Source organism: Triticum aestivum, chromosome 4A, assembly GCF_018294505.1.
Source record: "Triticum aestivum cultivar Chinese Spring chromosome 4A, IWGSC CS RefSeq v2.1, whole genome shotgun sequence".
Taxonomy (NCBI): domain Eukaryota; kingdom Viridiplantae; phylum Streptophyta; class Magnoliopsida; order Poales; family Poaceae; genus Triticum; species Triticum aestivum.
In genome coordinates, this window is record NC_057803.1 from 540671858 (window position 1) to 540694853 (window position 22996).

General features: G+C 42.0%; 3 protein-coding genes across 5 annotated transcripts; 1 reads left to right on the forward strand and 2 right to left on the reverse strand.

Moving 5' to 3' along the window:
• Positions 1 to 1141: 1141 nt before the first annotated feature.
• On the reverse strand, positions 1142 to 4529 carry LOC123083893 (uncharacterized). The gene is made up of 2 exons (XM_044505769.1): positions 4079 to 4529; positions 1142 to 1880 (listed from the first exon to the last, which is right to left on the reverse strand). The coding sequence occupies exons 1-2, from the start codon at positions 4527 to 4529 to the stop codon at positions 1687 to 1689; spliced, it is 645 nt and encodes a 214-aa protein (XP_044361704.1). The 3' UTR covers positions 1142 to 1686.
• Positions 4530 to 5386: 857 nt separating this feature from the next.
• On the forward strand, positions 5387 to 13048 carry LOC123086803 (dehydrogenase/reductase SDR family member 7). The gene is made up of 12 exons (XM_044508611.1): positions 5387 to 5547; positions 5728 to 5783; positions 5879 to 5912; positions 6870 to 6968; positions 7073 to 7221; positions 7321 to 7359; positions 7440 to 7532; positions 7607 to 7705; positions 7977 to 8078; positions 8530 to 8613; positions 11191 to 11256; positions 12691 to 13048. The coding sequence occupies exons 1-12, from the start codon at positions 5472 to 5474 to the stop codon at positions 12775 to 12777; spliced, it is 984 nt and encodes a 327-aa protein (XP_044364546.1). The 5' UTR covers positions 5387 to 5471; the 3' UTR covers positions 12778 to 13048.
• Positions 13049 to 13176: 128 nt separating this feature from the next.
• LOC123086801 (uncharacterized) lies at positions 13177 to 19425 on the reverse strand. Of its 3 annotated transcripts, none has more exons than XR_006441133.1 (10): positions 19048 to 19425; positions 18302 to 18362; positions 17940 to 17988; positions 17233 to 17287; positions 16112 to 16199; positions 15381 to 15499; positions 14577 to 14702; positions 14353 to 14390; positions 14117 to 14271; positions 13177 to 13505 (listed from the first exon to the last, which is right to left on the reverse strand). XR_006441133.1 is itself a non-coding variant. In XM_044508609.1 (10 exons), exons 1-10 carry the CDS (start codon positions 19396 to 19398, stop codon positions 13446 to 13448), a joined length of 1158 nt encoding a protein of 385 aa, XP_044364544.1. In that variant the 5' UTR covers positions 19399 to 19425; the 3' UTR covers positions 13177 to 13445. The 3 variants fall into 3 exon arrangements, 2 of the variants coding, with proteins under 2 accessions (XP_044364544.1, XP_044364545.1); XM_044508609.1 differs by having other exon boundaries at positions 14353 to 14446; XM_044508610.1 differs by lacking the exons at positions 13177 to 13505; positions 14117 to 14271 and having other exon boundaries at positions 14367 to 14472.
• Positions 19426 to 22996: the final 3571 nt, after the last annotated feature.

The following is a 22996-nucleotide window of genomic DNA, read 5'->3' on the forward strand; positions in this document are numbered from 1 at the left end:
TACTACATCAACCATGTTGTCAAACGCTTCCGCTTTCGGTCTACGAGGGTACGTGGACACACTCTCCCCTTCCTGTTGCTATGCATCTTCTAGATGGATCTTGCGTGAGCGTAGGAAATTTTTCTAAATTGCATGCTATGTTCCCCAACACGCCCCACCTTGAAGAACACCTCAACTACGTCCAAGAGTAAAGGAAGAACACATCCACGTTGGGATCCAAGAAGGAAGAAGAGGGGAGAGGCCTCCACCACTAATGTGGCTTCAGGGTTGGCGCTGGTGTACCTCCTCCCACTCCACGGTGACTCCACCACCTCCTCCATTTAGTTGCAAACCAATGAATAAATTTGTATAAATAAGGCCACTAGTCTTGGTCAAGCAATGTTACAAAACAAGTTAAGAATCCAGTCATGGCCCAGCCGATTCTGCTGAGGTTGTCTATATCACTCCTGGTTGGATTTGGTTCATGCACGCTCGTAGGATATACCCCTCCGATTGTATACCTATACTCACCAATGGGGTTGCCGCGCGTTTTCTTTGTTTGAGAGCTTATAAGGGCATCTCTAGCAGAACCCTATCCTAAAAGTCCAGAATCTCTCTCTTATCCCACCGGCTTCTTCACACCCCTTCGTCGATGACGATAAGCTCATGTTTGTCTGATTTAGGGATCCATGTAGGCATATATTCAGACTTGGAGGCTTCGATTTTGGTGTCAACTCAGGTTTAGGTCAGGATTTAGGGTTTCGTACAACTCGGCTAGGGTGTCAATTAAGGGTTTCATTCGACTCAAAAGTGCCTATAATGCAGTGTGAATGCTTGTTCAAATTGCTATGTTTTTTAGAGAGAGATTCAAATTGATATGTTGTGCCATAAGTAGTGTCACGTCCACGCTGTCAGATCCTTGCAGCCACTTTAGCGGCGGCTGCAAGCCGACCCATAACCACTTCCGCAACAGACCCACGCCACCGCAGGCAAGCCAAAGAAAGCACAACCTAAAATTCTCCACCCAGCGACTCACACGGTCACACTCCCTCGCGCTCACATCTACACTTCTACACTACTATTAAACAAGAGAACATGACGGACGAAAACTCTGCCAGGCCCACGCTTGCACAAGAGAAACAATCCATGCCCGCGCACAAGGGAAACAATCAAATAACCCACGTCCAATTTATATGGAGAGAAAAAAAACAATCGCAAAAGGAAACCACACGTCCGTTCCGCATGCATTGTTCAACAATACAGAAAGAAAGTTGCTAAATTAGCGGCAACCAATTTATTCCCCCCCCCCCCCCGCCGCCGTCGTTCCACCGTTCCACGTTGCCATCCAGGCGTACAGGTTAACCCGTGGCATCGCTGCCCTGGGCAGCCGGAGAGGCACCTGACCACGACGGCAACGACAAGCTCTTCGGCGACACAGGTGCAGCGCCCAGACTAGCTGAACTCTATTGTCATCCAGACGTCCAGGTTTACCTGCGCCATCGCTGCCCTGCGCAGACGGCAAGGCACCAGATGACGGCCGCAACGACGAGCTCTTCGTCAATACAGGTACCACCCAGACTGTCTGAACTTTGTTGCCATCCAGGCGTCCAGGTTGACCTGTGCCATCGCTGCCCTGCGCAGCCGACGATGGACCCGACGACGGGTGCGACGAGCTGACCTGCCCTGCGCCATTCACGTCCGAGCTCTTCACCAACAAAGATGTCGCCCAGATTGTCTGAACTTCATGAGGCTTTTACATGCCGCCACCACCCAAGACTGTCCCGCGCCATCGCCGCACTGCGTGTACGACGACGTCACAACGCCGATGAACTGCTCCACAGGTGCATGCTTATTTGCCAACATGGGCCAGTGTGATCCATTTGATTGATCCTCTTGCTTTTCTGCATATTATAATGATAAAAACATGTTGGCATTCTATAATTTATCAAAAACAAGAATGAATCTTATGGCATGAGCATATGCTAACATGATCCCTATTGTACGTACCCGACCTAAACCTGAAATCGTACCATGAAGCCTTGGCAAATGCACATGGTACTGACCTCACCTAAAAGCCTCACCAAGCTGCATATGGTTCACCCATTGCTCAGTTAAAGTAATATGAACATAAAAAAGGCCACACTCTGAAAGAGACCTAGATGAATAGTATTACAAACTACTACATCCTGTTACATTATGCCAAGTATATTAATGCAAATTGAATTCATTTGGGTAGCAGACCTAGATGAATAGTATTACAAACTATTATATTCTGTAGCATTATGAAAGTAAATTAATGCAAATTGAATTCATTTGGGTAACAGACCTAGATGAATAGTATTACAAATAACTACATCTTGTAGCATTATACTAAGTATATTAATGCAAATTGAATTCATTTGGGTAAGCAGAGGCACCACAAGAAAGCTCTGAAGGTAAACAGTTGGTGGGAGTTGAACATAAAACTCTACTATGTCTGTATTCCGGTAATACTATTCCTTCAAAGATAGTTGTATGATAACACTCTTGACACTCACAGGGTTGAACGGCTTCGTATAGCCCCTACCACTCCCAACAGGTAATGATCATAACCCAATCACTCGATTGTTGCTCAACTGCTGAATTGTGTCATGATTTGCAGACCCTAAAGAAATAAAAAGGCGGATGGATAGAGAGCAATATGCACAAAATAGGGATGAGATTAATAAGAGACGGCGTGAGGCCTACAAACAGAAAAAAAAATTGCCGCTGCCAAGATCAATGGCCTAAATAACAGAGTACACACACAGTTGGCTGTATCACAAGGTAACGATGATCAACTTCATGATATACGGCCCAGTTGTATTACTATATAATGATCTATTCTTCATATATTCAGACCATAATGAGATTAAGAATCGGATGGAAATGAAGTAGTATGCACAAAATAGAGAGGAAATATTAAAGCGACAACGTCAAACCCGCAAGCAAAATAAGCATATTGTTGCCGTCCTCAATGGCAGTAACATTGTGTCACACATGCCAGCTATCGAACAATTGGCAGTCACACAACTGCAGAACATAACATGCGCAGGTGGTGCAGTACCAAATTCCATGCATTTCAACAGACATCCTCGACGAAAAAGAGAATATTTATGAAGATGATGAGTCCAATGGGTTGCACAGAAATGATGCATACCAGATGCAACGAATTTCAAGACAAATGACACTCACCCAAATGTCAAACTGTTTGAGAACCCCCAACTCAGTACAATCGTCGACCTACATATCCCAGAAGAGTCTTTAAAAAAAGGTTAGTTCATCGATTTTTTAATGGTGCTAAATTATCAAAAGTGTTTATTTCTTCTTTCTTTGGGCACTCTATAGTTGATTCAGGTACAAAGCCTTTTTATGGCATCAAACAACATCTACCAATCCAACATAATAATGATCACTCACACATTCAGTGATCAGCAAGTAAGAAAGTACCCTCTCTAATCACAAAAAAGTCTTGTCTCTTGTGACTGCATCCAAAGAAGTAGCACTATTTCTATTACCCGATAAATTGATATACTCTTTGTTGCTACAATTGTAGTCCAGTGTCTACGCACACAAGGTGCACATAAAAGAGGAATTGGGTCTTCTTATACTTTTTTTGTTTTCATTTCCAGTATATAATGGGTCATCTTCTATTATTAAATTTGCATATTAGATGGCTGTAGGTTAAGTATTGGACGTACTTCATAGCCTCCTCCTCGCAGCACTGCTCCAGAAATACAACAAGTTACACAGTGTCCAAAACTGAAAAGCAGTAAAATCCATTCACAGGAAATCAGGTAACATGGGGCTGAATTTGATTTTATAGGGCTACATGTAACCTGCCATGCGAGGATATGTGCTCTCGCATAGTGACCCTGTGACTGCGAGCTCGTTGTTCGGCTATCCTCTCACCTCTGTCACCCGACAATCAGAACTCAATTCAGAACGAGATGGGAATTCAATTGGATTTCCGACGAAGAACAAGATTGTTCAAAGTTTTAGCACTGATGGGCGCAAACTAGCTATCTGCACATCAGAAAATCCATCAGTAACAAGGAGAAGCAGGGCAGCCAGCACAAACCTCCCGTGTCGCTTCTCTGCCTCCCCGCGGCGGCCCGGGACCGTTGTGTGGTGGCACGCCAAACGTCCCCGGCGACCCCTCCGTCTGCGCCCCTCGCGCTACTCCTCTCCCTCCGTCTACGTTGTCGGCTCCTGCGCCACTGCTCCTGCTCCTCCCCCTCCTCCGCGGCCGGGCGCACCGAGGCCGAGGCGGCAACCGGTGCGCGCGCGTATATGCGGCACCGGCGTTGTATTTGGCGTTGCCCACGACGGTGCGGATGCCGGAGGCGTTGGCGCAGCAGCAGCATGCCTAGGGACTCCTTCGCCCTAACTGCCAGGAGCACCGAGGACGGTGGCGGCGGCTTTTTCCCTGAGAGCGGTGGTGAGACAGTGGAAGGGATAAGGTATGTGAAGTGTGTGGGTGTGGAGAACTGAGAGGAGGCAGCGAGGGGCGTGTCCAATTTTTTCTTCATCGATTCCTTTTCTTTTTATTATCACTGGCCTTTTTCATCATTCTTTTTACAGTGATGCTACACACACGACACCGAATGCACGATGAGTGAGCTCTGCCTTTCATTATGTCTGCGAATCTACTTTACAACCGCACTTTTGTGGCCGATCCTTGCACGACAGTCAATCCGGTGGTATACTGCAGTTTTAGTTTATGGTTGGATGGTTGGATATGTAGCATCGTCCAAACATCGTGCAAGAAAGTCGTCTGCATAACAGCTCTTTTATGTCTGATGCATGGATCAGTTGTCGTGCAAGAATCGGCTGCAAACTGTCGTGTGTAAAGTAGTTTTGTTCTGTTTATATTACTCCCTCTGTTAAGATCTTACATTATAAAACAGAGGGAGTAGTTATCTAATTTTTTTATTGGAAGTTAATGTCTGGGTGCGATCTTTTTACAGCATTACAACGGTTTAAATAAATGTTCTGTCAATGATTGTTTTGATAGTTTATAGAACTTTTTGTTGAGGATAAATCATGTAGGTCATTTTGTGGCCTTTCGATGTTAAATTTCATGGAGTACTTATGGGAGATATTTCGATATTCTTGAACAGATATATTTTGCATCATACCATAATATTTATTATTTTATGAAGTAGCACTATTTGAAAATTAACTCGTACTACTTGACTTTAGTTTCACAGGGCATATTTAGAACAAAATTAGTTGTTATTTTAGTAGATTGAGAATTGAATGACGATGATATAAGAAATCCGGATCGTTAGGCATGACACATATGCACATGGCTCAATAACAATGACTGTCTAAATAATAATAAGATTTAAAATGAATGTTTCTATTATAGATTATGAAGTCTACTAGTCACATCAAAACAGCGAGAGAACGCGCCGAGGATTCAGAGAACACGCCGCCGCCACGGACCACGCACCGCTCGACAGCCGAGAATGCTCCTCCCCTTCGCGCTCCTCGCCGGCGCCGCCGCCGGCGCCTTCCTCCTCTTCAAGTTCGCCACCGCCGATGGTAAGCAACGCCGCGTCTCCATTCTCTCCCCCCTTCCGCCCACCGATCGAACCTAGGCCTATATTCCACTCAAGTATCCCCCTTCGTCCTTCGTCCCCCCCCCCCCCCCCCCCCCCCCCCCCCCCCCTATTCTTCTCTGCTGGCCGCGGGCTAATCGCTCTTGTTCTTGGCCGGGCGCAGGCGATTTCACCCTCTTGTCGTGCGGCCGGGCGCGGCGGGACAAAGTCGAAGGCAAGGTTGGTGTTGTTTGCTGCTCCCTTGCTTATCATCTCGTTGGATTCGTTGTCTGAATTCCGTATGCTTGCGTTTCCCTTTCTTTGGTGCCCTTCAGGTTGTATGGATTACGGGGGCGAGCCGTGGGATTGGTGAGTTTACTTGTCTGTCTCTTCAATTGGGTGAATTTCATCGCAAGAAAAAAAAGAATTTGGTCGTAGTAAATTGGGTGTCATATGATTTTTTAGGTGTCAACCTTTTTGTTGTGGTTGTGATTTATGACTGTGGAGTTGTTGAACTTGATCTTTGTTTTAAGCGCATGTCCTGAGTGCTAAACTTTAGGTGTATTGCTTCGGTTAGGGTGACGGTCACAAAATAAAGAATTGCGCCCGATGATGAGATCATGCCATGGTACATATGCTTTTTAAGCATTATAGATTGCATATTATGTAGTTATAGACAGAGGAAGAATCAATAGAACTTAGTTTTTGTGCTAGTTTATTAATGAGGATAGTGATTTTACCATTGGACAGTGGTTAGAAGATTACTTTTTATATCCCTAACCTGGCTTTATTTCCAGTTTTATCTGCCATGCTCATGCTTGTTTCGATAGGAACCTTATATTTGAGAAACCTTGTAATACAACTATCGTGCTTTGAGAACTTTGGTGCGCATATCTGTAGATCTGTAATGACATTGGTCAATGGTCATAGAGGGGGTGTCTGCATCATAACTGATATTGCAAATATGTTAATCAGTGAACGGTAATACAGAAAGGGAATTATAGATTTTGTGATGACCTGCTAAGCCGCTTAATGCGAGCAAAATTGCACTTCTCCAAAGCTGATTGTATGATTTTTTAAGCCAGATGGAGGTATTACACATTGTTCATTAGTGAAAGGTTTTTTGTAGGTTTAGTGTCTGCCTTATGTTTGTTGCAGTGTAGTTTTAAATGGTTAATTCACATAGAACCTATTCATGGATCACTTTCGGTTTTGATAATTGGATATATGTTATTTACATGTCATCCTTTTGCTAAATTTCATGATATGTTTGCTAAATTTAGCATATTGTTCCACGATAACCAGAATGGTTTCTTGTAATGCCAGGGGAGGTTCTTTCGATGCAGTTTGCGAGTTTAGGAGCAAAGCTCATACTATCTGCACGTAACAAGGAGGAGCTTGAGAGAGTGAAACGTAACATCATGAGTAAGTTTGCAAAACTCATGTTGTCTTCTAGTAGGGTAGTGGAAATCTGAGTTCTGGACCAAGTTTTAATTTCATGTTTTTTCTGTTCTCTTTATTCTTCAAAGGCAAGCATCCAGATAGCAAAATTGAAGTATTACCCATGGATTTATCATCTGATGAAGAATCTCTGAAAGAAGTTGTACATTCAGCGGAATCACTCTTTTCCAGTGCAGGCATTGACTATATGATGCACAATGCGGCCTTTGAGCGTCCAGTAAATATTCATACACTTTCTATCAGCCTGAATCCCTTTTAGTCTAGCTACACAACCACCACAAGTTTTTGCGTGCTAAATAAATCAATAAAATTGCAGAAAAGGGGGGCCCTGGAAGAAACTGAGGAAGGTCTTAAGGTATGTGAACCATCTTTTACTTTGTTCTTTATATCGTTATCGACAACGTAACTTCCTGCTAATTATTTCTTGTTACGCAGGCTACTTTTCATGTCAATGTCTTTGGAACAATTACTTTGACTCGTCTTCTTGCACCTTTCATGTTGGATAGAGGGATGGGTCATTTTGTTGTGGTATGTCTGTAATGGAACTTATTGTCAACATGATTTCTATTAGGTTATTATTGTAGCTAACTCGCTATTCACAGATGAGTAGTGCAGCTGGAAAGGTGCCCACACCTGGTCAGGCTCTTTACTCTGCTTCCAAACATGCTCTCAATGGCTACTTTGCTTCTCTGCGCTCTGAGGTATTAAATGTCATACATTTAGCTCATTAAGCTTGCAACATAATACATTCTGGGTATGCTGAATTTATATGCATATGAATTATCCACTTCTGTTATCGACGAGTATTCATAGACAATCTTTCTTCTGTTATCAAGAGCATTGACTGTATTTTCTGTTCAAATGGAATTTTGTGGTTAGATGGTTCTCTGTAGATATTTAGTTGTTTTCCTGTATGTTTTGTTTGTTTTTTCGCGACTATGTTGCTCAAGCTATATATCTTCCATGCTGCAGTTATGTACGAAAGGCATTAAGGTCACTGTTGTCTGTCCTGGACCTATTGAAACACCAGTATCTTCTGGTGCAACTTCTTCATCACAAAGGCATTCATCCGAGGTTATGCTTTGTTTATTAGACTTATCTTTATTTTTTTTGAACAAACGGAAGTAGTTTGCTAGACAAAGTCACACAAAGACTTCACCTCAGTGCTTATTTCCAAATCTTATGTGAAAATGAAGCTATGTAAAATTCTATTAGCTACCATCTTTTGTGTTTCATAGTATTAAAGTTAGATAAATTCTTTTATCCAGATATTTCATCCCACATGTGTTGAACAAGCCCAATAATTGCAACTGCTGAATCGAACGAGGTTATCATAATCCAGCAGTGTTCTAAAATGCATGTTGTTTGTGTCTAGACTTGCTTTAATGTTTTTTGTTGTACATGCGTTATCACATTCTGCTCACGTCCTAACATCTTGTACTTGCTTAACTGTTGAAAGTTGGTTCTCAGTCCCCTTCTTTAATCGTTGTTTCTTATATTTACTCATTCTTGTTAACCTATGCAGAAACGTGTTTCAGTGGAAAGATGTGCTGAACTGACAATAGTTGCCGCAACTCATGGACTAAAAGAAGCATGGATATCATATCAGGTATATTTCATTCTGAACATTACTGCTTGGATCATTTAAGAAGTCTGAAGTCTTAATTTATTATGCTCACATATTATATATTATGCTAGAAACTACCACCATATCTGACTCATTTACATGTTAGAGTACGTAATGGGCCTAATGGGCCCGTTAGTCTTAGGGTTAATTAGAGATAAGAGTCGCTTGCTTAGGGGTCAAGTAAGCCTTGCTTGGGAGTCAAGTAAACCTCTCTATATAAAGAGAGGAGATGTATCAATCTAATCAAGCAAGAATTAAGAAGGAAATCCCTTCCCTCTTGCCCGGCCGTGGGCAAAAAGGCCCCCGGCCGGCCCTCTCGCGCCCTCCTTCTAGCAGCGCCATAACAATTTGGTATCAGCTAGCTTCGGTTCGATCATGTCTTCACCGCCGCCCAACCCGTCTCTTCCGCTGCCGGTCACGACCGTCGCCCTGCTCCTGCCCACGCCGGGATCCTCCGTCGCGCCCGCCCCCGTCGTCCTCACCCCGGAGGTGTCCGGGGCGCTGCGGGACCTAACACAGGCGGTCCAGGAGATCCACTTGTTCTTGGTCGGGTCCTATGGGCCGCACCCGGCTGCGCCGCCCATCACCGCCACCGCGCCGCCGTGGCTGCCGTGGCAGCCGCCGCACCAAGCGGCCCCCGCCGTGCTCGCCGGGCTGCTGCAGCAGCCGCTGCAGCTGCCATCCATCGCCCCGTCCTGGCTGTCGTGGCAGCCGCCGCACCAGGCGGCCTCCGCCGCGCTCGTCGGGCTGCTGCAGCAGCCGCTGCAACTGCCATCCACCGCCACCACCGCCCCGTCCTGGCTGCCGTGGCAGCCGCCGCACCAGGTGGCCTCCGCCGCGCTCATCGGGCCGCTGCAGCAGCTGCCATCCACCGCCCCGCCCTGGCTGCAGTGGCAGCCACCGCTCCTGGCGACCTCCGCCGCAGCAGCCGCTGCAACTGCAGCAGCCATCACCGGTCAGCTCCGACCCCGCATCGACCGCGCCGACGGAAGTCCCGATCCACCAGATCAAGTTCCCGCCGTCACCATCACCGCTTCCCCAGGGCGTCCCCATCCAGCAGATCAAGCTTCCGCCGTCGCCGTCACCGCTTCTAGCTTGGATCACTACCCGCCACGTGTCGGCGACGGTGAGGCTGCAGGCTGCTGCACGCGGCCTCCTAGCGCGTCGGCGTGTGCGGGAGTTGCGTGGTCTGCAGCTGCCGCTCCTCCCAGTTGCGCTTCGCTGTGCAAAGGACCTCGATCTCGTCCGCTGCGTCGGGGATCTTGGGCATGCTGTTTTCCCCACGGACAACGCCCTCAAAGTCTGCGACATCGGCGGTTGGGGAGGCGCACCCCTCCTCGCCATTGTCCATCGACAACCCTCCACTCTTCTATGTGCGGTGCCGACCAACAGCCGTCCGGCGGGGAGGCATGGTGTCACCGACAAGAGCGCACCGCGTAGCACCACTGCATTCCGCCGCCGGCCGCCGCAAGGGCGCCTCTGCTGGTCGCTCTTGCGACCACTTCCAGGTGGCCATACACATGCACTCCTTTTGTCCAGATGGTGTCCATGGGATCCAGGTGGCTGTACACGTGCACGTCCGACGTGCGGATGGTATCCACTTTTTGTTAAGAGGTCCAAAATAAATCATCCCAGTCCATTTCAGGTTGAGAGTAATAAAACAAGCCGAGATGTAAAAGGCTTGTTTTTAGGTGTTAGGTTTGTGTTGCCTCGAGTCATGGTTATAAGTTGGTTAGGCTGCAGCTTGAGGACAAGCTGCATGTCCAGGTGGGGTGTAGTGTTAGAGTACGTAATGGGCCTAATGGGCCCGTTAGTCTTAGGGTTAATTAGAGATAAGAGTCGCTTGCTTAGGGGTCAAGTAAGCCTTGCTTGGGAGTCAAGTAAACCTCTCTATATAAAGAGAGGAGATGTATCAATCTAATCAAGCAAGAATTAAGAAGGAAATCCCTTCCCTCTTGCCCGGCCGTGGGCAAAAAGGCCCCCGGCCGGCCCTCTCGCGCCCTCCTTCTAGCAGCGCCATAACATTACACAACACAAGCTTTCTCTAATGGATCCTTGAAACTTTGTGCCCACGTTTTTTCTGAGCAATAACATCAGTTAGCTAGTGCATGTACTAACATAAAAGGTTCTATAATATAATAATGTGTCGAGTACAATCACTATGTTGTAGTAACCTGCTGGTTGGTAGCTTGTATCACTATGTAATACTATTGGTTCAAGTATCTATGACATGAAGTTTCTATTTTATGTCTGGCACTCTGCATAGTGTATTTTTCATTCTATATTTGTGCCCACGTTTTTTCTGAGCAATAACATCAGTTAGCTAGTGCATGTACTAACATAAAAGGTTCTATAATATAATAATGTGTCGAGTACAATCACTATGTTGTAGTAACCTGCGGGTTGGTAGCTTGTATCACTATCTAATACTATTGGTTCAAGTATCTATGACATGAAGTTTCTATTTTATGTCTGGCACTCTGCATAGTGTATTTTTCATTCTATATCTAATTATTTATGTTACATATTGAATCTGAATTTTAGTGACTTCCTTTGCAGCCTGTGCTGGCTGTTATGTACGTGGTGCAATACATGCCAACAATTGGATGCTGGATTATGGACAAGGTAATCTTTTCTGGTTTGGTGTTTTTCTTTTCCTTATCTACTGGTGAACTGTCTTTGCATCCTCCAGTCAGAACAAACTCGTCACAGGTAGAAATCGTGTGGACAAACTTGATCAGTGTATTAAGCTTTAAAGCACTTTCATGATGTCACATTTGGAACAATGATAGGAAAAATGCAAAAACGTGGAAAATTCATGAATTAGAGCGGCATGGCTCAGAGTCTCACACACCCTGTACAGATTGAAACCACGTGAATAGAGAAGAGAAGCCAGTTGGAATATATGATAGGTATAACATGGAAACTTGTGGGTGGAAGAATCACTTGAAAGGAAACATGGGGGAATATTTCCTTTGATTTCGAAGTGGAAATTTTCCGTGTGTTTTGAACAATAGTTGGTTTCCTCCAAAATGTGTATGAAAGCTTTTTGGGAGCCGTTCCTTTGTTCTGTATCATTTGAGTTCATTTTTTCTTTGTTTGAAGTGGGACCTTAGATTTCACCCCTCAACCTTCAAACTGGTAAGTCTAAGGATGTCTGACCCTAAGCTCTGGAAGCCCTTTTTTTGAGGAATTTTCTTTGAGAATAGGAAGGTCCTTTTTCATCCATGAGATGCAGCAAGGTTTTTTTTATGATGTGCAGTGGTTTTGAAGGAATTTAAGATTCTGGCAAGGGGCAACTTTAGAAATACTCAGAGATAAGGGAAAATTGCTACAAATATTATTTTTTTGGAAATTAGGAATTTGAAGAAAATAAATTTACAAATACAGGCTTACAATGACTGCAACAATAAGGCTAAATAGAGTGTTTCCACGCACTTAAAAAACATTTTGGTTTTCTTACAAATGTGTATAAATCATTTGTGAGTTGCTGTATTATCTTGTTTGTTCAGAATACTAATGATATTCCTTCAAAGTTTCTGCTGTTATTACCATTTCTTAAAATTCTCTAATTCTTTAGTAAATTTACAGGAATATTTCGTACTTTATAAAATTAAATTCCCTGTACTTCTCTTTGTTAAATTTTGTAATAATATTTTAGGTTTTTGTGAATTGTTCCTTGTCTCTTACAGTTTCTTCTATGTTTTCTTACTTTTTCTCTAAATTGTTGGTGTTCCACCATTTTTGTCATTCTAAATTTCCTTAGTTTTTCAAGATTTATTTGTTGAATATAGTGACTGGGTTGTGCCTTGCTTTGCATTCATGGTAGTTCAAGAGTTGAGAAATAAATAAGTAGGTTCAGTGGCATGGTTAAAACTTGTTGGTGAAGCTGATGCGTCTAGGGGACTGAAATCTGAAGTAAAAAACGTAGTCCTATTGTGCAATTTTGAGGACTGCAGTCAAAAAAAATTGAAACAATTTTTGAACAGCTATTTTATTCTGTAAACTACCGCCTTGCATTTGTCAATATAATCTGATGGTTATTTTGTTTTTACCCAGGTTGGTGCAAAGCGAGTGGATGCCGCTGCAAAGAAAGGCAACGCCTACAGTTGGAATCTCCTCTTCGGTGGCAAAAAGTCGGCTTGACGATGAAGTTGTTCATTACGCCTACAGGTGGAATCTCATTGAGATTCTGAAAGTCATACACATCTATCTATATAGATTATGAACCTTGTTACCCTTTTTCATCTTTATGTGTGAAATGACCAACGGGAAGCAAGCACTCCTTGTAATGTCACCTAGTCAGCGAGTTGGAAGTATTTTAGAACTCGGATACAAGTCAGCATTCCAGCTTTGCATTTCCACGAAAGAATAAATCATGCAAGATGGACTATTTATCTGTTGTGTTTCCTGTGTATATCTTGTTAATGTGCTACTAACTGGGTGCTTTCATGTTCCGATTGTTGTGCCGACAGAATAAGCGATTGATGAACCTTGAACAAACAGAAAGGTCAGGCCTCATGAATCTTATGAACACCTTACAAGTTACAACACAGAAATCTGTTTGATGCTTTCAGAGCTGATGTGCACCAGAATTACAATGTTCACCATAACACAACGACATTGCCTATTCAAGACACACCATAACCAGATTTTGAAAAAAAACATTGGAAGTACTATAGCATCTTATAAGTTATAACTTACACCTTCAGGCCTTACAAAAGACATTCCCTTCGACCTTGAATAAGACATACAACATATCTTCCGCCATTCTACAGAACATTTGAACTAGTGTACATCACTCAGATCGCACTCTAGTGTTTCCAACCGTTGAGAAAGCCATCTGGAGTGTAAGGCTCCAAGAATCCAATGAACTGCAAAATCATATCCAAGGAATCAAGGAACAGTCAAGTAACCGATTAACAAGAAACATGGCGAAGCTGGAGAGCACACATAATAAGACCTAGAAATCTTTAACTTCTCATGGTCTTCTATCGAGTACGTCATTTCTCATCTTGTGATCCAAATTTGTATTTAACATCACAATGCCTACTCTACACTATAAATTGATTATAAAAATCAAATGTGTCATGTGCCTTTGTCCAAACTTTTACATGGTTTTCAAATTCAAGTTAAATTTGGCACCATTTTGATTTTCATATCTGGGCTTGCCCTGCAGGGTCCAGCCCCTAATATTTTGTAACCCTGTCACAGGTGCCTTGCCCTTCTCGAGTCCAATCTCGAAGAGCCATTTGGGAAAGCTTTCCCTTGGGCTAGTTTTCTTATATCTGATTTGTACATAAGACAGGGAAGACAAACAATGAGTAATTTCTTTAGAAAAAAAACAATGATTGGCCAGCGGCCAACAATGTTGCTCGAGTGATAAAAACAATAATAGAAGAACTATCATGCGGGTTGAGGTCTATCACTTTTTACATTAGAGCGCACCACAATCAACGAAAGAACAAGAAACTAATAGATGTACCTTCAAACCATCATGAGACCATCGGGCACCATAACCTTCATGCACACGAATTTCAAAAACAGGCCTATTGGGCTGTGTCAGATGAATATTTATCCAACAGCCCTCACGTAACAAACGGTCAATGACTTCGGACGAAATTTGATTCTTCTTTGGATCTGTAGATAAATAGTTTCAACTAAATATACCATAATGCGAGTCTTCAACTTGATGATTGTTAAGCAGGAACACATCTTTACCACTTCCATGGAGGCAGCCCCACCACCCATCCCTACTCCTGTGAACATGTTTGGCCAATGCCCTTGCAGCATCAGTTAAAGAACAACTTTTCACCTCCAGTACAATGCAACACCATCAATCTTAGTTACAAGAGAAATTTCTTGGTAATATTCAAGAACAGCAAAAAGTTTGGATGGGACAGCAATCAATAGAACTGAGAGGTAGTTGCTAAAGATGAACTTACCGTTGGTTTGTGTAGTTTCATACAAGATGAAATCAACATGGATTTTGGAGGAGGCAGTCCATCTGGAACTGTTCCTGATGTGTTTGCCAAACCAAGGAGTCTACCTAGTCCATCGTAGCCCAATCCCTAGAAAATAACAAGAGATAAGTTAACAAAGCACAGAACCAGCTACAAGTGCCCATATATGATTATTCAACTTAAAGCAACTAGCGGATCTAAAAACGTAACTCCCTCATCCCACATATAAAAGGCCCCCTCGAAATCCGAGCTTAACTCCACAAATTTGACTTATTAAATATGAGTCATATACAACAAATATTATTATACCATTGGAAACCCTTTGAATACAAATCCAATGTCATAATTTTTGTGCCATGTGTATAATATTTTTTAGTCAAAGTTGAGCTCAAATTTTGATGTGGCCTTTTAGATGTTGATGGAAGGAGTATTTATGAATTATGATAACCAGAACATGAATTAATACAAATATTACTGGCCATTAAGATTTAATTAACATTCAGTAAAACTCCAAGCTACAAAGCTTGCAATTGACATGCAAAGGCCAAAGGGGTAAGCGAGGTGGGTGTTTTGAGTGCATAAATAGTGACACTTAGTGTTATTCAATGTGTATTTACAAAGTACTCCCTCTGTCCCATAAGGTAAGACATTTTTTGACACTACACTTAGATATATCAGCCTTGTATGCCCCATAAAAGATATGTCGCTATAAATATGATTATAAATGATCTTGTAACATTACAAACAGAAGAAACGTGGAATGAAGTGTTAAAGTGTGCCACTCACAGCAAGAAGCTCGGTCATGGTTATGTAAGGTTGGATTTGCAGCTTTGAGACAGATATTGCCAAGACTCCATAAGAGTTCTCCTTTTCCTCTGTGTAGAATTTTCTATAAACTTCGACACCTGTATATGCAGATAATTTAGTCGATTGTCTAGGGGTCCTTTACAGGTGCATATAGAACCTTTTATATCAAAACAATAATAATACTAATGAGAAAGAACATATGTGTTATCAACATGGGTATGGACTTGAGATGCTTCAGAAATGTGTACCCATCAACATATCACAAGAGCTCAGTTGTGTTTTTTGTGGTACAATAAAGTCTGAAGATTAAAGAGGTAGCATGCCTAACACCCTTCGAGCTGAATTAAATTATTATCTAAGGTGCCTGCCAAACCAAGAACAATCAGTGCATCATGGATTCACAGCAAGCTGTCAGGGTCCAGAAAGCTTTATAAGAAATATGTACCAAGGTAGTGCAGCTCTATATAGAAGTTACATTTACACTGATATTACTGTCAACTACGGCCTAGATTAATTTAGAAAAAATCATTGTAAGAAATCCAGGGCATGACAAGTGCCAAAATAAGCTATGCACCATAATAAGTAAGAAATAGGTTCTTAAAAGGATTAACTCATGGGTGACCAAAGGTGCAGACTTCATGAAAATTAATCCAGTTATGGAACACCGCACAAGCAACACTACAATGGTACGATCGTAAGAAACAAAGTACCTTCTTCAATTGACGAAATACCAGGAAGGACATTTGAGATCGTCTCTGTTTGCAGCATCTCAGAGAACGAACTGTACTTTCTAACTGCCTGAAAATAAATAAGCAATGGGATTTACCACAACTCTGGAATAAAAAGTATATATGTGCAGGTCAAGAAGGATTATTTGCCCAGTTATGTATCATGAGTCATAAAATATAAGCACATATTTTAAACAGAATCAATTGTGGATTTTTTTATGAGGGCATCCCTTTACCTCCTGCTGTTCCCATGAAGGAGGATGTGAAGCCCAATTTCAGAATACCACCAGAATTGTTTTCAGTTTGGCCGAGGAGGCGAGGCCAAACATGTCTAGCTCCAGGTGGTGCTGCGTTGCATATGGGACAGCTAATGATTAGATTTTATATGTCTAAGTATGTACACGTTGTATTTGAGCCTGCGCGCCTAGATTGGGCCGAATCCCTTTGTGGTCGGTTTGTATCTAGTCTGAGTCGGACCAGAGTTGGAATTCTGGTCCATGCCTACGTTATTTCCCTGGCCATCCCCTCACCTATATAACCATAGGGGTGCGCCAGATTAGAGGAAGTCAAATTTTAGGTTGAGTTTGAACATTGTGTTCACGTGGTGAATCATCCCTCCGGGGACGCGCTGCTGGTTATCAAATAAAGTGATGATTGCGTGAAGGTTCATGTGAGATCAAGGATTATTGTGCCAAGGTTAGAGGCATGTTGTTCATCTCCACGTTGCTTGCTGGATTTATTTCCTCATCTTCAGGTTGCGTGGATTGACCCCATGATTTGATATCTGATTGTCTTGCGGTGAAAGATCGGGCCAAATCAGTGGCATGTCAGAGGTCATGCCATTATCAATTTTTCTATTCGGTGCTTTATGTGATTTTATAGAAAATCCATAAAGATCAAAAAACTTGAGGGATCAAATAAGTTTTATGCACCAACCAGTAGAACCAAAAGTCCAAACTGATGGAGAAGGTTAGGGAATCCATATATACTTCAACAAATAAAGGTTTTTTTCTTAAAGAAGGAAAATTACTAATTTGAAGATAACAGTGCAAAGATATAAATATTATATCCAGAAAAGCTAGTTACATAGCAAAGAAAATTACCTCAACCTCAAGCAAGAGGCATTTATTGAAGAGCAACAAAGAACCTTGTGTAATCCTGCGACAAAATGACAAAAAAAATGATTACATGAATAGCATGCACGTTGAGTATGAAAAATAATGCGTAGCCATAAGAAACCTAGCAGAAGTGCTCACAGAGTCAATAAGCTTGGGAGATAACTTTTTACAGAAACAACAATATAAGGCTTCCAAGTAGTAGGCCTACACCTTACTGAATAATCCTTATAGCGAATTTCAGAGTGCATATTGTAGTGGATACATTTAAGAATTTAAAGTCCATAAATTATTGCAACTGTGTTGTATCCTCAAACTGTGAACTGAGAATGAGAATGTGGAAGACCCTGAAATAGAGCAACCCGAATATACGCTAACACCTAAACAAAAACAATATGACGAGCTACAGAATTATAATCGTTGCCATTTTCATAATGTAAAATATACGCTAACACCTAAACAGAACAATATGATGAGCTGCAGAACTAGAATTGTTGCCATTTTCGTAATATAAAACATACGCTAACGCCTAAACAGAACAATATGATGAGCTACAGAACTAGAATTGTTGCCATTTTCATAATGCAGCTCCAATAGATGTTCCTAGTTGATAGACATTAAGGCTGTGATGTTCTCCACCATATATCTCAACTTAGAATTTCAGTCTTCCAAAATTTAAAACCAGCTGTGTGTACCTGTTGTAATTACCAGCTGCTAACCTCCCTTCAACGTTCTTGGATCCAGCTACAGAAGTACATGGTTCAAGTTAGAAAATGTGGTTGGCAAAAAAGGCACAAAAAAGATGCAGGTTACAAACTTTCTCGAAATACATCAATTAGTGCCCTTCAGCTTTATACTGAGCCGTTAAAACTGAACAAATGAAATTATTAAATTTAAGAATTAAATACAGATCCTTGATGGTGTATATTGCACACCAGAGAAAAATAACAAATATATTAAGAAAAAGTAATATTGATATACATATAACTACAAGGAAAGGAAATATGAATGTCAATTAGATGTTAAATGAACCACAAGAAAAAGATTCTGGAATTACCACTGAGTTGAGTGAAGTATGGTTCTTGAACATGTAGCACAAACTCGACTGCATCATAAATCTAGTGAATACAGATGACAACAATAAGCTATAATCAAACAAATTGCGGAAAAGGATAACACTCGATAATGTGTTTTAACATTTCAAATAAGTCAGTAAAAAAATTACACATGTACATGTGGTAGTACACTACTAACTTTCAAGAAAACACAAGAAACAAGAAAGATGGTTCAACAAAGCAACTATTTGTACACCCAGTTTGTTTTTGCATAACCAAGAAAAATGCGTGGGTTCTCTTGAATCCGCCTGACCACATAATATATCAATCTGTACATGCATTGTTTAATAAATGCCAAAAAAAAATTGGCCCGGGTGTAGTAGTTCCGTAGAGCCAATTGTAGTTTCCGCTGCAAGGTATCCATATTACAGCAAATAGGGAATTTTGCAATACTCTCTTTTCACTAAATTTAGTACTCTGTCGAGCAACGCTGCCCCCAAAGAGACACTGCTGGATATATACAAGTATCATATAGTGCCAATTGTAGTATCCTTTATGATCATAGTTCATATCACAATTCCTATAAAAGTCTAAACACTGTCGCAAATACAATTATACCCCGAAATTGATTGACAACAGCTTCAGCCATGATTCTGACTTCCTAGCTAGAAGATTATTTTTTTCAGTGGAATTCAAGCAAAGCCGATTGAAGAGAGAAACAGGAAGAAAGCAGATCGGAGAAAGTTACCCGCTTTAACTCGGCGCCCTTCTCGCGCAGGACCGCCTCCCACTCCCCCTCCCTCTTACGCGAATCATTCTCCTCCGCAGGAGTTCCTACCGCCCCCGCTACCACTGGGGGTCTCGGGATCCGCCCCTCCTCGGCGCACCCCGCAAGCTCCGTGGCCAGCTTATCGCACAGGTCGTCTTCGAGGAGGCGGGAGCAATAGGAGAGGGACAGAGGGAGGGCCGGGTCCGGGGTGGCGACGTGGGAGGAGAGGACGAAGCGGAGTAGCTCGCCGACGGCGGACGAGAGGGCGACGGCGCCAACGCCCGGCGACGCCGGCTGCGGCGGCGACGAGATGTGGTCGGTGGTCGCCATCTGATGTGCTGTAGTGGCCGGATTCGTGTCCACAGTAGCGAGGGCGTGTATATATATATATATATATATATATATTATACTTTATACTTACTTTATATATATATATATTATATTATACTTTATACTTACTTTATATATATATATATATTATATTATACTTTATACTTTATACTTACTTTATATATATATATATATATATATTTATATATATATATATATATTATTTTTATTTATTTATATAATAAAGCAAATAGTGCTTCTGGTCGTACGTCATTAGAATTACCCTGAAGTTGATACAAATTACCCACCATGCCACCCATAAGTAAACAAAACGGTTCAGTTTTTCTCAAAGTTGCGCTGGATTTGGTTCTTATTAAGTGATATCCTCATGTAACCAAACGGAAGGTGTAGCGCGGTGGCTAATGCTTTAATCCTCCAGGTAAGAGACCTGTGTTCGATCCCAGGCTCCACCACATTTTCTTTGTTTTTTGCGAACCCTCCCCCACGTTAATGGGCCGGCCTAGGCGTCTGTTTATTTTTCAGTTTGCAATTTGCTTGTTCGTTTCTCATTTCTGTTTTGTGATTTTCCTTCTATACATTAATTATTAGGGATTTTCAAAAATTCAAAAGGTTGCGAATTTTGTTAAGAAATAAAACATTGGTGAATTCAAAAATGTTCTCGAAAGCATAAAATGTTCTTGATTTAAAAAACTCCTGTTTTTTATTTCTTTTTTGCCTTTTTTTTATCTCATATCCGTTTTTGTTTTCTCATCTTTAAATTAATTCGGGATTTCAAAATTTTAAAAGATTGTGAGTTTTGCTTTTTTTTGAGAAATCATAAAATTTCTGTGAATTCAGAAAATGGTCGGGAAATCAAAATGTTTGCAATTTTTAGAAAATTGTTTGCATGTCATAAAGAAATTCTCGATTTCTAAAAATATGTTCATGAAATAAAATAATGTTCATGATTCTTAGAAAATGATTGTGTATTCAACACGCTTTTGGGAACTGGAAAAAATGACCATGAAATTTTAGAAAAGGATCAAAAAAATTCAAACAGATCCATTGAAACAGATATGTAAATAACGAACAAAACAAACCATAGATCCGGAGAAGTTATTTTATTATTTTATTTAGTTCATCGCACACCGGGTAAAGAAAGGATTTATGTGTTCTTTACAACGTTGATCCCCAAAAAAATGACACATTTTTCAATGGGTTAGTTTTTGTAAGCTATATGAAATGACTAAATGTCTAATTTACTTCCATACATATCTATGTTTATTGTGGTATATAGTTTTACAGGTCATGAAAAACACCACGACGCTAGCTAAAGTCGAGACACATCATTCATCATTCTACCTTAGGCAGGATCTATCAATACAGTTTGCTCAGCCAAAAAACATTTTGTTGTGACGCCTTAGGAAATAAAGTCGTCATGAGACCATCACATTTTCAGTTTTTGAAATGACTTTTTAAAAGTCTCTTATCTCATCATGACATGATTTTGATGTACTTTAAAAGTCTGTATCTCATCCTTGCATAAATTGCATAATCTGATTTATTTTTCTCCCGTGGCAACGCACGGGCCTATTTGCTAGTTAAAATAAAATTTGGTTTACCAATGTTTGGCAAGGACTCCCCAAAAAATCTTGGCAACCTTTTAAAAGGTTGTCAATTTTTTTGACAACCTTTAACATTGCCAAATACTCCCTCCGTTCTGGCGCGGTAGCTGCTGTACTCCGAGACTGGAGGGGTGTAGCAATTGCAGGAGCTACAGAGATTATCCAGTGAACGCACAAGTTGCAGAAGTGCTAGCAGTGAAGCGGGGACTCAAGCTTCTTTTTGACAGAGATTGCTCCAAAGTGGTGGTGGAATCGGATTGCCTTGAGCTCGTGAACGCTTGCAATGGGTATTCGGAGATTTGGAGCCCATTTGCTCCCGTACTAGCAGATTGCTTTGAGTTAGCGCATGGGATTCCATCTATTTTTTTTAGGCATTGTAAGAGGGAAGCCAACAAGCTGGCACACTTTCTAGCTAGGTGCTGCTATGAGCAAGGTCTTTTTGTATGAATGGGACGATGAGGCCCCAAAATTCTTATTACCGCATGTTTTTCATGATGTAACCTTGCCACGAGATGAATAAAATGCCATGAGGCTTTTCCTTTCAAAAAAAAAATACTCCCTCCGTTCTAAAATAAATGATCTGATCCAAACTGGATCATCTATTTTGAAATGAAAAGAGTATTGGCTAGCTCAATTTATGGTAATAAACCAAACCAAACCAAATAGGCTAACCCCTATGACTGCTACAACTATAAACTTCAACGCTTGGTAGCTTCGGCTTAAGAGCTTAGTAACTACAATTGTTATTTTAAGAATGTGTTGTTTAAAAAAAGGAAATATTGTTTAGATTAATTTGTAGAAAGATATATCATAGTCACTAGTAGAGCTTTGTAGATTTCAAGAACAGTGAAGAATTTTTTTATCCATGGCTTAGACTAAGATTTTGTTGTTGCTAGGCTAATATCTTTCCCTAATAATAACAAAGAACGGATTGAGTCTGTCGGGTTCACCGTCGCGGCGCTTTTACAAAGATCCCTGTGCTTTTTGGGAATCAACTCGCGCTACAATTTTAAGTGTGTAAATTTAAAAACGTTTTGCCTGGGCCTGGGAACCATCCACTGTATTGGGCCTGTAGCTAGAGGCGATAATTTCAGCCCGTACCCTTGCTCTCTCTCTCTCTCTCAACGAAGCAATCGTGTGATGACGACCACCGCAACAACCAGGTCGGCTCACCGAAGTGGCTGGGGTCTCGAGGAGGAGTGACGCAGAGGGCGAGGTACACTGGGGAAGTGAAGGAGTGGCGCTGATGGCCCTGGTCGCCGCGGATCCATCGACTTCGCCGCATGGATCCTTCGAGGATCCTGCCACGGCCGTAGGGCGTTCAACGTGCTGTTGCTGTTTGGGCATGTGCATGGACCTTGCCCGAGCGTAGCTGTGCCGTCTGCTCGCTCTCCGTGGTCTCCCTCCTCATGTTACTTGTGCGTCGTGGCACTCTGCGAGGTTGGGCTATGGCGGCCGCAGAGAGTGCCCCATGACGACGACTTGACCTCCCTGGCCAGGTGAAACACATACGCATGTCCACTCTTATGTTCTGGTCATGGATGCCCCCGTCTCTCAATGCAGTGGTCCGTCTCCTTGCACTGCTCTCCTCTTTATAGTAATGTTTCATGCAGTGCACAGAAGGTATTTGACAAAATGACCAATTGAGTAGGAGTGGATTTCACAATTGTACTGACTTACAATCTTCTTTGTCTTTTCCACTCCATGTTGTAATGTTAATCTAATGTTTTAATTGTGGTGAGTGGCAGCACCGAGTTGAGTCACCTTCATGACGTGTGGATGCAGCTGCAACTACCCAAGACTCCTGGGGTGTGGATTCGTCATGGATGCTGCCAGTACTGCAAGAGGACGATGTCTGAACTAGCTACAAGAAATGACGCTGCTTCCTGGATGCCCTCGAGTCACTTGACTGAATGTACAAGAGAGAAACTGCAATTGACCACAATGACGACATGTGGGTTAGAACTTGCTTG

What these genes read in the sequence shown, in the direction of transcription:
- LOC123086801 (XM_044508609.1), bottom strand. Translation starts at nt 19,398, where the DNA reads ATGGCGACCACCGACCACATCTCGTCGCCGCCGCAGCCGGCGTCGCCG. An exon ending in ATACTTCACTCAACTCAGTG is followed by an intron (nt 17,989 to 18,301) that starts GTAATTCCAGAA and finishes GTACTTCTGTAG; the next exon opens with CTGGATCCAAGAACGTTGAA. An exon ending in CCATGACCGAGCTTCTTGCT is followed by an intron (nt 14,703 to 15,380) that starts GTGAGTGGCACA and finishes GTTATTTTCTAG; the next exon opens with GGATTGGGCTACGATGGACT.
- LOC123086803 (XM_044508611.1), top strand. Translation starts at nt 5,472, where the DNA reads ATGCTCCTCCCCTTCGCGCTCCTCGCCGGCGCCGCCGCCGGCGCCTTC. An exon ending in ATGCGGCCTTTGAGCGTCCA is followed by an intron (nt 7,222 to 7,320) that starts GTAAATATTCAT and finishes ATAAAATTGCAG; the next exon opens with AAAAGGGGGGCCCTGGAAGA. An exon ending in CACAAAGGCATTCATCCGAG is followed by an intron (nt 8,079 to 8,529) that starts GTTATGCTTTGT and finishes TAACCTATGCAG; the next exon opens with AAACGTGTTTCAGTGGAAAG.
- LOC123083893 (XM_044505769.1), bottom strand. Translation starts at nt 4,529, where the DNA reads ATGAAGAAAAAATTGGACACGCCCCTCGCTGCCTCCTCTCAGTTCTCC. An exon ending in GCAGAGAAGCGACACGGGAG is followed by an intron (nt 1,881 to 4,078) that starts GTTTGTGCTGGC and finishes TATAATATGCAG; the next exon opens with AAAAGCAAGAGGATCAATCA.